This window comes from Lynx rufus, unplaced genomic scaffold (genome assembly GCF_022079265.1).
Source record: "Lynx rufus isolate CCGP_SWC_20201006 ecotype Redwood Valley unplaced genomic scaffold, mLynRuf1.p SCAF_4, whole genome shotgun sequence".
Taxonomy (NCBI): Eukaryota; Metazoa; Chordata; class Mammalia; order Carnivora; family Felidae; genus Lynx; species Lynx rufus.
The window spans coordinates 121,398,454-121,413,420 of NW_025814856.1; the positions used below are offsets into that span (position 1 = coordinate 121,398,454).

At 43.0% G+C, this 14,967-nt stretch overlaps 1 protein-coding gene across 1 annotated transcript in view; it reads right to left on the reverse strand.

Annotated features, from left to right (window-relative positions):
- The window catches only part of CPVL (carboxypeptidase vitellogenic like), a 114,247-nt gene that overhangs the window by 83,539 nt on the left and 15,741 nt on the right, over nt 1-14,967 (reverse strand). The window contains exons 3-6 of the mRNA XM_047096870.1: nt 13,348-13,353; nt 7,889-7,997; nt 6,674-6,732; nt 4,935-5,014 (exon numbers count right to left, since the gene is read on the reverse strand). Coding sequence (XP_046952826.1) covers nt 4,935-5,014; nt 6,674-6,732; nt 7,889-7,997; nt 13,348-13,353 — 254 coding nt within the window. The remainder of the gene's footprint in view (nt 1-4,934; nt 5,015-6,673; nt 6,733-7,888; nt 7,998-13,347; nt 13,354-14,967) is intronic.

The window sequence follows — 14,967 nt, forward strand, 5'->3', positions numbered from 1 at the left end:
GCAAAACCAGGAGGAGGAGAAAGTTCAAGGGTTACAGAGAGGCAAAACTGGGTCATTATGATCACTGCTCACTGCCGGGTCTGGCTGCACTTAATTTGCAAAGGCTCCATAAAAATCCATCATGAAAGACCACTGTAGAGTTTTGGTGTATTTCTGTATTTATTATTGACAGTAAGTAAAGCCTTTGTAGCAACTAAATCTGGGAAGCTGCACTATATAGCTTCCATGTTTGTTCTGGCAATAAGATGGCTTTAGCGTAGAGATAAAAATAGGAGTTTATTTTCTACCCTTCCCTCGCCAACCTTCAGGCTAAAAACTATTTCTCTTCTCTCTTCCTGCTAGTTGGAATGGCAATAGACAGTTTAACATAGTAAATCTCAATTAAGCCTCGTGATTTGGCTTAAAGTTTATTTCCTTGGAGAATCTGTTAAAGTTGTTAGGGTTGCCAGATTTAGCAAATAAAAATACAAGACGTCCAATTAAACTTGAATTTCAGATAAACGACAAATAATGTGTTAGCATAACTATGACCCAAATATTACATAGGACATACTTAGATTTATAAAAATTATTCATTATTTATCTGAAATTAAAATTTAACTAGGCATTCTGTATTTCATCTGGCAATCTTAATTCAAGGAGCTAACCTTCCAGGTTACTTCTAGCTTGAAAATGCCAGGATTCTCTAGCTGAAGTTTCCAAGTTCTCCACTTGAGGAAGTTACAGTTTCAATATCACAAGAGGATCAGAACAAAAATTTGGCTAATCCAAGCCTTTGGTAGGTCTTTTTTTTTTTTTAAAGCTTATTTATTTTTGAGAGACAGACAGATCATGAGCAGGAGAGGGGCAGAGAGAGAAGAAGACACAAAATCTGAAGCAGGCTCCAGGCTCTGAGCTGTCAGCACAGAGCCCAACGCAGGGCTCGAACCCACGAACCGTGGGATCACGACCTGGGCTGAAGTCAGACGCTTAACCGACTGAGCCACCCAGGCGCCCTGGTAGATCTTTCTTAAATGGGAGTGAAGGGAGAAAAAAGTAAATTTAGAAAGTTAGATTTACATATGCCATTTGCTTGTTTAACTGTGTCTTAGTCAACTATATGTAATTCTTATTCCACGGTGCGGGTTTGCTCAAAAATACAATCTAGATTCACGCCTACATAAAATTTCAAATTTAGAAGCAGAATTGCTAAAATATATAATACATGATAGACACACATTTGCACGCATGCGTGTATGTGCATAGTCACACGAGCTTGCTGTCCACGCACAGTCACAAGAGCTCGCTGTCGCAGGAAGCTTGCCTCTCTCTGCCAGACGATGCCATTTGGCAACATTGCTAGCATTGTGCCAGGGGCTTTTGCTAACAGCTAGAATTTTAGTCAAAGGCCATCTGGTGGTAGAAAGTTACACTGAAGGACAAGAAGAAGAAATCTACCTCGCAGGGGAAAATGACTAGGAAGAAATTATTCCTCAGATACATTTTGTAAAAAGGGAAGCTGGTAGGTTCGGGGCACAGCAAGTAGATGGAAATGATAATGCACTAGAGAATTTGGAGAGGTCTAATGGAGTCAGAGGCATAATGAACACAAGACGTTAAAAAGAAGTTAAAATAATCTAAGCAAAAGTTCCATGCCAACAAAGGCCAGACAAGGGGGAGCTTTTGTCAGTAACAGTGTGACTGAAATAAGCACAGTGCCAAGAAGCTTGGCAGTTTTGTTCAGCAGTGGCCCACGGGCAGCCATCCTTTGCATTCATTCCACCCCCAATATGGCCGGGCCATGATCTGCTCCGTCCAGTGTTCTCATTTAATATGTGAAACCAGTTTCATAGTCACATGGTTATGAAACACGTTTTAGCAATTGATATTATTTCCCATACAAAGCGGCAGGTGGAATAGAATGATAGTAGCGTTTCCATCTGGCTGCTAAGAAACTAACTTCAGGCACGCTCAAGATGGGTAAGCACCAGACCAAGGACTAGGGGAGCTTGTTGACTACTCTATTACCAGCATCAGGGACAATGTCTGGCACGTAGCAGGCAATCGATAAACAGTGGTAGAAGGGGAATGGTACCAGACCATACACTCCAGATCAAAGTTAGTAAATTTGTTATTCTTTAGTATATTTAGTTATTTATTTTACCTAAATCAGAGGGGCATTGTGGCTCAATAGCATGTTCCAAATTAAAAAAAAAATCGAATATTTAAATGTCTGGTTAGCAAAAAGCCTTTGCTTCCAAACAAACACACACAAGGGCAGCCTAAGTGTGAATGTCAAATGCCTCTTTAGGAGTCTACTCCTTATAGGCACGGACTATTAATAGTCAAAAGGAATGGGTTTTTCAGTGGAAAAAAAAAAGTTGGTTTTCAAAAGGAGAAAAAGAAGGTCTACTCTTTAAACCTACGTTTATGGGTTTCAAAGCGACCTTCTTATTCCAAACACCCATCTGGAGAGCTGGAGAGAAGAATGTAGTCACAAAGGGAAACAAAAAGTGTAAACTATAAAGGAAACAGCTGAAATCAGTTTTCTGCACTACCCTTGATTAGCTATTTTCCAGTTCTAAGAGCCTGAAGCAAAAAGAACTAAAACAGCTATAAACAATGGATGCTTTGAAATAGGTTCTCTTTACATGTCATCTAAGAGGAGATGTACCACATGTCAGCAGTATACATCCACACGGAGGGTCAACTGGAAGCTGTAACCATCTTTGGGGGAGGGGAAGAAGAGACAGAAAAAGAATGGCGGGTTGCATGCTCTGGCTTAGAGGGGATTGATGCATTTCTTCACCACAGAACCTCCGCCCTCTGGGTGTTTGCTAGTTAAACAACTGAGCTTGTTTGGATTTAAACCAAAAGAGGGTCAGAGAGGGCAGGGAGGAATAAGGGGAGAAGTAGGTGTTCTATCTGAAAAATGAGAGCACACAGTCACTGCTCATGGCACTTGAGTAAACTTGTAAGGACAGCCATCACGATTATGTGTCTATAGGGAAAGAGGAGGTGCCTGAGCTAGGGGCAGAGGAGGGGGAATCCTGTGGAAATCTGGCTAATCTGCTCCCAGGACCCAATGTACTTGGAAGCAGAAGTGTGGGGTCCTAGCCATGCCCCTGGACACAGAATGGAAGCGAGTAAATAATGGGACAAATGACAAATGAAAGTGTAGAAAACAGGGGCGCCTGAGTGGCTCTGTCAGGTAAGCGTCCGACTTCGGCTCAGGTCATGATTTCATGGTTCATGAGTTCGAGCCCCGTATCGGGCTCTGTGCTGACAGCTTGGAGCCTGGAGCCTGCTTCAGATTCTGTGACTCCCTCTCTGCCCCTCCCCCACTCGCACTGTCTCTGTCTCAAAAATAAATAAAATGTTAAAAAAATTTTTTTGTAATAAAAAATTAAAAAAAAGAGAAAGAAAGTGTAGAAAACAACAGCCATATTTGTTTTCTGGGTCCGCAGAGAAGACAGAAAGAAATGTCTCAGGAAGAAAGGCCAGAAGTTACTCTTTCCTCCGTTCCCTAGCCATCTGCCTTGGGGAGAAAGAATAAAATGGAAAACTTTTGTCAGAGATCAGAAAACTCTGATTTGTTATTAGATTTACTTTCACTTTAGCAATTGGTTGGGTTTGCTCACCAAGTAATCAGCAGAATGAGTGTGTGGTACAATTAGGAAATAGGGGAGTTGGTTATCTCATTCTGGCCACTAGGGTTCTGTGAGTAAATGATTATAGGGCATAAGGTGGTACCCTACTGATCTGAAAGAATTCAGGACTTGACCTCTAGTAACAATTTACAGACTGGAAAAATGTGACCAAATAAGAATGGTCACTTACTTAAAAAAAAAAAAGTACTAAAAATAGCCATAGCAAATATGAGTACGAAAAAAGAAGAAATTCTATGTGCAGGGTTTGACCAGGCTTACAACTTTACATCTTCTTTCCATTTTTTTCTTTTTTTTAAGTAAAAGAATAGTTGTGGAAGATGAAGGAAAAAGTCAGAGACTAGCTAACAAGCTAAGCTTTCAGCCTGGGGGTCATGAAGGAGAAGCAAGAGAGGGGAAAATTGCATCTGAAGGCCACAGAAAGAGGAGTCCCGAGAAAAAAGAGAAACGAGCAAGAAGATGTTGTTTCCGGGCAAATGCAAAGTTCAAATACAATGTTAGAAAGCACACAACATCCTCTCAGGCACCTAGCTGAAAGGCTTGAAAATAATCTTTGGTCGGATATTCTGCTCCGTTTCTGTTGTCTCTTAAAGGATATTTTTACAAAATTACAATCGTGCCTTAGGATTTCAGCCCTCCTTGTTATTTTCTTGCTGAACATTTGTTGTTGTTGTTGTTGTTGTTGTTTTTTAATTTATTTAAATTCAAGTATAGTGCAGGGGCGCCTGGGTGGCGCAGTCGGTTAAGCGTCCGACTTCAGCCAGGTCACGATCTCGCGGTCCGTGGGTTCGAGCCCCGCGTCGGGTTCTGGGCTGACGGCTCGGAGCCTGGAGCCTGTTTCCAATTCTGTGTCTCCCTCTCTCTCTGCCCCTCCCCCGTTCATGCTCTGTCTCTCTCTGTCCCAAAAATAAATAAACGTTGAAAAAAAAATAATAAATTCAAGTATAGTGCAGTATTGGTTTCAGGAGTAGAATTTAGCAATTCATCGCTTACAGATGACACCCAGTGCTCATCCCAACAAGTCTGCCGGCCATTTTCACAGTTATCAGTGATAAAGTAACAAAGCAAAAAGCAGACTGTGTGTACGCACATCTGCGCACACGCACACGTGTGTGTGTGTGTGTGTGTGTGTGTGTGAGCTCCTCATGTAGAAGTATTCTTAATATGTCTTTAAGAATTAGTCCATGAGGATCCATTAGTACCACTGACACCATTGGGTGAATTTCCGTATCGAAATAGAAAAACGTTTGGTCTGAAGAAGGTCAAGAGACAGCCAAGACCTTTTACCTGTATAAATTCCGTGCCACATCATCCTCATTGACTGCGTATCCCTGGGGGTCGTCAGTAAAACTGAACCCTGTGCCCACCTGAGGATGAAATAAATAAGCAGGTATAAACACCGAGAAACACATGCCTCGGAGCCCTCAGGGAGATACCACACGGGAAGGAAATCGACCTTATTCCAAAGGCCAAGCCTCTGAGCTGGGATTTCTGCCACACTACCCCATGTGCCTTTACCCATCCCCATGGTGGGGGCAATGCTGTATTTCACCTTTTGCCTCTCCCCTCCACCAACCCCAAATAAAAGAACAGCACAAAGCTCTGCCCTGGGGTCAGTGGCTGAGCTGTCCTGATTCCACAATGTGGACCCTGCCAGATATTGATTTAAAGGGGAGCCATTCACCTTTCCTGCCGCCCCCCCCCCCCCACCGCTGCACTATCAAAAGACCCAAAGTTGTCCTCTCTCTGAAACCTGGAGGGTGCATTGCTCTGTCCTGCTAAGAAGGAACTCTCTAGGCTGGAGATGAACGATAGTTTGTGTGTGTGTGTGTGTTTTCATTTTTTTTATTTGTGAGAAATATGGCCACTAAGCCCCTTCACCTTCAGTAGAGAAGTTTTAAAATAAAGATTAGTTTGAAACTAACACTTCCTTACACCTAGAAGCGCATAGACAACCAAGCTGTAAATCCAGAAGAAGTTGCCACTTATTTTGTGTCAAAAATCTGCATAAAGGATGCACCTCAACTAGGTGTAAACATTTTTGTTTTTGCTTTCCCTAAACACACAAGGGAACAGGACATTTCATTCGACTTCTTTTGAAATACGCAATTGTAGACGAGGAAAGAGGATGGCTGACAAAACTTGGTGGGAAAAGAGGGAACAAGTACGTTGGACTTTTTTTTTTCTCCCTATTTATCTGTTTTCTCTGAACCATCTGGGGCATGAGAGAAATCAGAGAAATCAGTTAGGGGGCAACGACACTCGTGATCTGCAGAAGCTAACTCTAAAGTTACTCTCCTATTTTTCTGTTTATTGGACTCAATTTCAGAAGAACTTCCAAAGGAGAACCCCACGTTTTGCTCCTAGATGGGGCTCACTGTGATAAATGAAGGAGACTAGCTTTGACTTTTGAAATCTACAACTCTGCTAGAAATGTTAGGAATTCCAATACTATACAATAACCCATGATACGGGGAAGCCGGATCATCCGTCGAAAGAAACCAATCCCTTATCCTGGATGATATAATTCAGTGAACAGGACATTTCATAAGGTTAAAAATGAGAGGAGAGAAAGTAGCAAGTAAAATTCCTCCAAACTCAGATTTAATGATATATGCTGGAAAAACGACATCTCAGATGGTGTTTAAGAGATTAAATTCTGTTTTATAAAGAAAACCCTAAACCTGTTTCTTTTCCCTATTTTTTTAAAAAAAAATGCTTTTTAAACGTTTATTTTTATTTTTGAGAGAGACAGAGACAGGGACAGAGTGTGAGTGGGGGAGGGGCAGAGAGCAAGGGAGACACAGAATCCGTAACAGGCTCCAGGCTCCGAGCTGTCAGCACAGAGCCTGATGCGGGGCTCGAACTCGGGAACGGCGAGATCATGACCTAGGCTGAAGGGGGTCGCTTAATCAACTGAGCCACCCAGGCACCCCTCTTTTCCCTTATTTTTTAAATGTACCTTATATAAAGGAAAAAGACAAGAGAGGCCCACTTGGCATTTCATAGGACCATCGGATACTCACTGGATTATCAATGTAAAGCATGGAAAATGTGGTGATCCAAGAAAACTCTCTGGGACGCACTAGTAAAACAGAGAAGAGGTTTGAGACTGGGTCGTTAACCAACCAGCCCACCTACGGCCTGGCTCCGGTCAGCAGCCCAGCAAGCCCACCTGTCCCCATCGTGTCAATGAACTCCTGGGGTCCCTTTGACACTGCTTCAGCCTCATACCGTAGGGAGCAGACACCAGCACCTTTTTTCTTCTCCCCTCTTCTCCTCTACTTTTCCCGGACCTAGAGAAACCCCCAGAGGGTTTCTCCATCTAGGATAAAGTTTGGAAACAAAACCCCTTGCAACTGTTTCGCTTAGAAAAAAAACCCATAAACCTCCTATCTGTCTGATCCAATCAACCATTCTTAAAGTCTCTTCTTCTAAAGCCTCATCCTCATTGACTGCGTATCCCTGGGGGTCGTCAGTAAAACTGAACCCTGTGCCCACCTGAGGATGAAATAAATAAGCAGGTATAAACACTGAGAAACACATGCCTCGGAGCCCTCAGGGAGATACCACACGGGAAGGAAATCGACTTCCCGTCGATTCCTTCCCAGTGGCTTCTTCTAAAGCCTCTTCTTCCTTCCTAATGCCAAAGAGAACAACTCTTTTATACCTGAGTGACAAAGTCGTTCGCCCTCCAAATTCTGTCCCAGGGAAAGTAAACAATCTTCCCCAACCCCCAAAATGAGATGGAGGTGACCCAGGGTTACAACCAGATGTGGTTCCTCCGCCCCTTCCTTCACCCCTGTCTCCACCCACAGCATCTTGCTTCCAGGGTATCTGACCATTTATGCTACTGAACCATACGGTGTTCTGTTGATGTGAATAATTAGGGATACAATTCCACCCATTAGGCTCATGCAAAAGAGCTTGCCCAAATAGTAATAAATACCAACTGCTTTCATAAGCCCAGATTGCTTAAGTCAGCAGCAGATTGCAAGAAAGTAGCTTAGAACCTTTCACTCAGATTTCAAGGGAGAAAGCAGCCCAGCCAGGACACTCAGCCTGGTGGCTCCTCCTTCTTGGACAGACATTGTCAGAAAGCTGTGTTTTTATAACCTGAAACTATCAAGCTATTCCTAGTGGTTCTATGTATACTTTAATTTTTTTTTTTTTTTATGCAGCAGATGTAAGTTTCAGGTGAAAACCTCTCCATGGGAAAACAGAGTCCAAGTAATACTTACCAGTCATGTTACTTGTGACAATATAAGGTCCGTGCTCCACAAAAAGTCCAAACATGGATGAACCTCCTGGCCCACCCTGCAGCCAGAGAACTACTGGAGCAGCCATGGGCTGTACGTAAGGGGGACAAAGAAGCTGATGACCACACGGAGCACTAAGCAAAAGAATACACCCAAGCAAACATATCCAAACCCTGTGTTTTTCACTGCCTTGCCTAATTCTCATAAAGCCTGCCCAGACCCCGGTGTCTGCTCTCCATTACAAGCACAGTGCTGGTTACCTCTTGTTTTAAATTAGTATTTGCCTCATCGTGCTGGTATCTATCTTGCTCAGTTCAGTCTTTTCCTGCCAATAGCCAGAAAACCCACTGAAGATAGAAGCTTTGCCTCTGTAGGCCCCTAGAGACCCAGACATTGCCTAGGGCGTGGCTATATTTTTTAAATCTGTTTAAACTTGCGTTTGGCCAACACGTTCCCAAAGAGGCACAACAAAGAACCTGTCCTCCTCGGTGACAGTTCACCTGCTTCACTGGAGCCCAAACTGCCTTTCTGATTTCATTCATTGAGAGGGTGCCCACAAGGACAACAGCATCTTTATTCAACATGAGGGAACTGTGGGGTGCCTGGGTGGCTCAGTTGGTTAAGCATCCGACTTCGGCTCAGGTCATGGTCTCACACTTCGTGAGTTCAAGCCCCACGTCGGGCTCTGTGCTAACAGCTCAGAGCCTGGAACCTGCTTCAGATTCTGTGTCTCCCTCTCTGTCTGCCCCTCCCCTGCTTGCATTCTGTCTGTCTCTCTTTCTCAAAAATAAATAAACATTAAAAAAAAAAAAACACGAGGGAACTGAGAAGAAGTGCATAGGCCCAGAATCAGTTAGTAACAAAACCCCAAACAAGGTACAAATTGATTTAGGAGACAGGGAAGAGGTAAATAAGAAAAGGTCATTGGCAGAGTGGAGATGATGAAAAATCAGTTTCTGGCAGTAAAGAAAAAGAAAAAGACTTATTCTCTTTTGCTTCTATTTTCATGTGACACAGAGACTATAAAGAATAAACCCAATGATTAAAGAGTGTGAAGAGGCAATAAAGGCGATGTTAAGAGAGTGGGTGAAGGCCGAAAAGAATGGTGTTTCCTTTAAACACAGGTGATCAAGGAAAGACTGAGTGAGATCTTGAGTTGAAGGAGATCTGAATTCTAGATGGATCCAGCCATGAGAGGAGCCAGGGAACAATGCCACAGACAGAGGGAAATGGCGGAGGAAAATCGTCAACACAGAAAAGAGCTAGATGTGAGAGTGGTGAACGAGAGGTCACCAGGTCCTACGTGAATCCTCCAGAGCAATCTGAAAGGAGCTCAGAGTGGCTTCAGGGAGGCTCACAGTTGGATGTGACAGTGAGTGTTGGCTGGAAGTCATGGCTCATTTGATGTTCAGTCAGCCAGGCTTAGCAAGCAAGATCTCATTGCTTTAGCTCAGAACGAAATCTACAACCTCTTACTTAGCCCAGTCACGTAGAGAGCAGTCAGTGTTTCATTTGCACATTTGAACGGACTGGTTCCATCTACCTGGATGATGTGAGAAGGCTGTGGGCAGAGGCAAGACTAATGCAAGGGGAGGAGATCTGGGCACCACAGCCAAGAACCTAGAAGCAGAGCTGACCACAGGGTTCTAACCATAAAGACAGATGTGAGACAGGGATTTCTCCTCTCGGGTCACCAGGAGTCTGACAAAGTCAGCCTTGCAGAAGGGGAGGTGGTGGTAAGCACAGCCGTAAGCTGGACAAGAGCCTCTCTAGGAGGGTCTACCCTGAGGTCCCTTCTCCCGCATCAAGGAATTAAATGAGGTAAAATTTGTAAAGCTTCTGGAACAATGCCTAACGTGTGATAAAGGTATAATAAGTACAAACAATCACTGTGGTTAAAGAAACAAGTAGAAAAGGTAGGAGCCCAGAGTCAGATTGGGAACTTGGGTCAGCAGGACTGTAGGGCTGTATACAGGGCTAAAAATCAGCCCAGTATAATGGAAGTCCGTGAGCTCTTACCCCTAACTGGATTCAGATCGGGGCTTACCTATCTACTAGCTGTGTGACCTTAAGCAAGATGCCCAAGCTCTCTGAACCTCAGTTTCCCCATCTGTAAAATGGGGATCAGTAATACCTATGTCATGTGGTTGATGTGAGGGCTAAAATTAATCTTCGAAAAGCTCAGTTGAGTGGGATATAATACGTGTTCTGCACACGTTAGCGACTGATGTGAGAAAGAAACACTAGGAGTTACAGATGGTTTTAAGATAAACTCTCTATAAATGAGAGGACCGGAAAAGCGGCTTGTTTGGTGTTTTCCCTTGCACCTTTGGCCAATACCTTCCCTGGTCAGTTTTTCACTAGTTAGTCCCCTTGCAAATGTCCATAAAGAATTGAAAAGAATTAGGGATTTCTCTTATCAGTTGAGCTAGGAAATATTAAAATCAAAGACGGCTTTCTAAGGCTGCTGTGGGGAAGTGGGGCGTTGGCATACCAACTGGAATTGGAAGCCCGGCAGATTCTGGTTCTACTTGGCCACAAAACAGCTGTGTGATCCTGACCCTCAGAATCTTCCAGCCCTCGGCTTCCCAGTCCATCAAATGGCAATAATGCCCACCTCACAGGCGTGAGAAAATGGATCATGAAATGCTATTGCAAACTCTGCTGGGCCAGATAAACAGAACCATCTGTACCCTAACCTGCCTGGCCCTGACTGTGTGCGCTTGGTCTGAATAAGTGATTTTTAGCTCCCGGCCCACGCTCTAACGTGCTGTTCAACACCACTTACCGGGACCACTTTCCACTTGTACTCACTCAGCAAGGGAGCGTATTAGAAATGGAGAAGCAATGGATCTCAGTGGATGCAGGTCCAGCCTCCCTGGGAATGGGAGGTACTGTGCGCCCACCCATCCCAGTGGACGCCCAGCCCCCACTTCTTTCCGAATGCGCACAAGAGCTTCCAGAAGCCACGGTATGCTACATGTGAGCCAGTGGTTCTCAACCTTGGCCACCCATTAAAATACCTTCTTGAAACGTTAGTGCCTAGGCCCAAATGCCAGTGATACCAAATCAATTGGTCTGGGGTGAGGCAGCCATCAGACTTTTTCAAAGCTCTCGGATGGTTCTGATGTGGAGGCAGGGCTGAGAAGCTGCAAGGGTAAAGGAAGTTTGTCCTCTCGGGTGCCCTGGCCCTCTGGTCTTTGCCCTCCCCTCCCCTCCCCTCCCCTCCCTTTTCATGTCCCTTCCTGTGACTTGGCACAATGATGGGACCTCTGGGCTCTCAGAAAAATAGCCTGACCCTGAGAGGCCACACTACAAAGTCAAGTCAAACACATCGGTGCCAAACATCTTTATTATGCAACTTTGAAGCACAGGACACTGCATTCTTGGAATGCTTCAATAATAAGAGATCAGCATACACACCTCCAACCTCAGCCGACCTTGCTCCTCGATTGTACTTTCCTGAAGGAGGTAAATGAGCTCAATACCCCTTGAGGAGCCCGTTTTTAAAGAAAACTCCATATTACTCGGCAATCAAAAAGAATGAGATCTTGCCATTTGCAACTACGCGGGTGGAACTAGGGGGTATTACACCAAGTGAAATTAGGCAGAGAAAGACAAATATCATATGACTTCACTCATATGAGGACTTTAAGAGACAAAACAGATGAACATAAGGAAAGGGAAGCAAAATAATAAAAAACAGGGAGGAGGATAAAAACATAAGAGACTCTTAAATATGGAGCACAGACAGAGGGTTACTGGAGGGGTTGCGGGGGGGCGGTATGGGCTACATGGGTCAGAGGCATTAAGGAATCTACTCCTGAAGTCACTGTTGCACTATATGCTAACTAACTTGGATGTAAATAAAAAAAATAAATTAAATAAAAATAAAAATAAAGAAAAAAGAAAACTCCATGCACACATCTTTCTACCACACTCCAACCAACCTATGAGCTAATACTAGCCTCATCTGTAATGAAATGCAAAAGTCAGATGCTGGAAAATCAAGGTTTACGTAGTCAGAGCTAAAGCCCCAAGAGTTAGTTATGTCACAGCACACAGACTTTTGTAATCTGATATGACATCCTAATGACATGGCCTGCAACAATAATTACATCAAGAATAATGGCATAAAGCTGTAATGTGATCATTCCTAGGGTGACATATTCAGCTCTCAGTTGTGAGAATGCAGCCCTCTCCCCCTCTGCACCCCCGACTTAGGAAAGAATAAAAGTAAACAAAGACATCCTGAACAAAAACCCACATTGAAAAACTTATAAGAAGCAAGTGCTTTAATTCACTTAAGACTTAACAAAGTTCAGGGCTTTTAAAGTACTTATTATTTTGAAGCGATAATTCAAGAGCATATGGAACACGAGAAATAGTACATTTATTTTTGTGAAAAGTTCTAGGAATTTTCCTTAAAATTTTTTATGTTACAAAGAAAGCACTTACTCTTAATTAATTTGTATTCAAGAGGGTATTAAAAAAATCTCCCTTATCCCACCAGTTGTAGTCCCCAGAGATGATCGTGGAGATGGTTAGTTTTCCAGGTTTTTCTCTATGCACCCCCCATACACACACATATAAATATATTTTGTAGATATTATATATGCTATGTGTGTAAATACTTTTTTCCAAAAATAGAATCAGGCTATATAAAATATTCTATATTTACTGTATTCACTTAACATGTGAAAATCTTTTCATAATAGTGCATATCATCTTTTGGCTAAACCATACAGCATTCTGGATTTACCACAATGTATTAACCCATTTAACATACAACACTGACAGGCATTGTTCTAAGGTTTGGACAGTAGGATACTTAATGTTTAAGAGCATGTATTTTGGCACAAGACTAGCAAGGTCTGAATTCCAACTATTTTATTTTATAGCTGTGTGCTCTTGGGCAAGTTACTTACCTTCTCTGTGTCTTAGTGTCTTCTGCTTAAAAATAATAATAATAATGCCTATCTTATATGGTTGCGATATAGATTCAAAGAATATATGCACAGCACTTAGAACAGTGTCTGGCTATTAATAGCCAAACATCTATTTAAATGTTAGCTCTGCTTATTTTTCTGGGGAGGTAAGAAGACAGGAAATAAATAAGTAATTAAATAAACGGGTGATATGAGAGAGTAATAGAAAGCCATTAGATTGACTACTTAAAGAAGACGTCTGGTGAGGGGCTAACATTCGAGCTAAGACCTTAAAAGTAAGTAATCCTCTACTAATAAGCATTTATATGTTTAATTATAAAGAAAATAAGATCTCTATTAATGTTGTGTAGGTCCAAGTAGTGTAGCAAGAACTGATGATCACGAAGAAGGGACGAAGAAATTATAAATATGAGAAGGGACACAGGAATAGTAAATGTTTGAGCGAGAAGCCTCTCCACTGGAGAAGAGTGTGGGCACACAGGTCCCACAAACCTGCACCTTTTGTTGGTGAGCAAGAAACCAGGGCTTTGCTTCAGAAGCTCTTTAAATTCTTCTGGTGACCCCTGGTGGCCAATTCATGAACTTGGACACTCCTTTCTCAGGGTTTGTTCCCAAATGAAAAGCCCAGAAGGAAGCAGGTTATTTATTTAGTGTTTTAGAACCTCTACACACAGAAGTTTCACCATGTCTCACATTAGCGCATCCCAATACTTATTCATAACGATGGTGAACAAATCTCCCCGACGTCTTAATAGATCATCATTCCAATAAGTGACACTCATTCATTCGGTTTGACATTCTGTACATAAAAGGATACTTGGAAACACCCAGTTTCTCCCTTTCTCCTTGCTTCTAAGCGAGCACAGAGGAACACAGGTAGACACTAACGAAACCAAGCCCGCCTGCCCTTTGCTCCCCACGTGGACATGCCCTCTGTAGAAGGCATCCCCTTGTGCTCTGAGCCTTCCTTGTCACCCCGCTCCCCGTCAAACCATACCCACCTTCTTTTCTGTCCTCTGAAGCCCTCTTTTGTATTCCACCGTAAAGATAACCTTCTACTCAGGTCTCACACATATCACTGAAGCAGGAAGTTCATATATCTGGGGGTGGGAGTGGCACTAAAGTCTTGCCAATCTTGGTACTCGGAAGTCACTTGATTGCATTTTATACAGAAGACCAGGAAATCTGCCACCAGGAAATCTTAGGTATCTAAGCAAGTATTAGGGCAACATTGTCCGCCAATGCCCAGGGCTGGGTACATTCTCTAGCTACCCTCTTCCTCCCACCCACCCCACAAAGGGCACCACACTTTGTAAGAGAGAACAGCAACCAAACCACTAACAGGCCCAAATCAGTGGTACCGCTTAAGATGAGACGTGCAATTAGTAAATTAATTAAAGCTCCCTTCGCACTTCTATATGCAGAGGCTGATCATTTGCTTGGTTTAAGTAATGTGTTCTATCTTAATTGAAGTCATTAGTACCCCAAGTAAATGTCTTGAAATTCCCCCAAGTATGTTTGAATGGACTCCCATTTTGCCACACAGATCCCAGTTCCGCTGATACTTCAGCTGCTGCATTAATGGTTTAATCAAGGCAGCGAGTTTTATTTAACGCAATTGGTTTTGTGACTAGAATCGCTAACTAGCTAACTAGTAACATTTTAATTCTACACACCCACTCCCAATACGTATAAACAACTTGCTTAAGACATTTTGTGCTTTGGGGAAGAATTTTTACTTACAGTGGTTGCTGTTGACCTCTCGCTAAATCTTCCTTTACTACGATTGTTGCCATTGCCCCATCATCGGGAAAACTAACTTCCTCAAACGTGTTTTGGTTTTTCTGTTTGCTTGTTTGTTTGTTTTCTGTTTTGAGGCCTCTTGACATAACTACCAAGCTCCCACTGACTCTCATGGAGCTTTGAGTCATCTCATTAATTTGAGCCAACTTACACACCACTAGAATCTTCTTTTCCTTTCTCCTTCTTAACCTTTGTACTTGGCTCTCATTCCTTCATGAGGCAGTTATGGCTTCTCTGTTGGTGCCTCATGCCACAAAGTTGGAATTTAGAATGAATGGCGGTAGGCGGGGTGGTGCTGGAGAGAGGCGT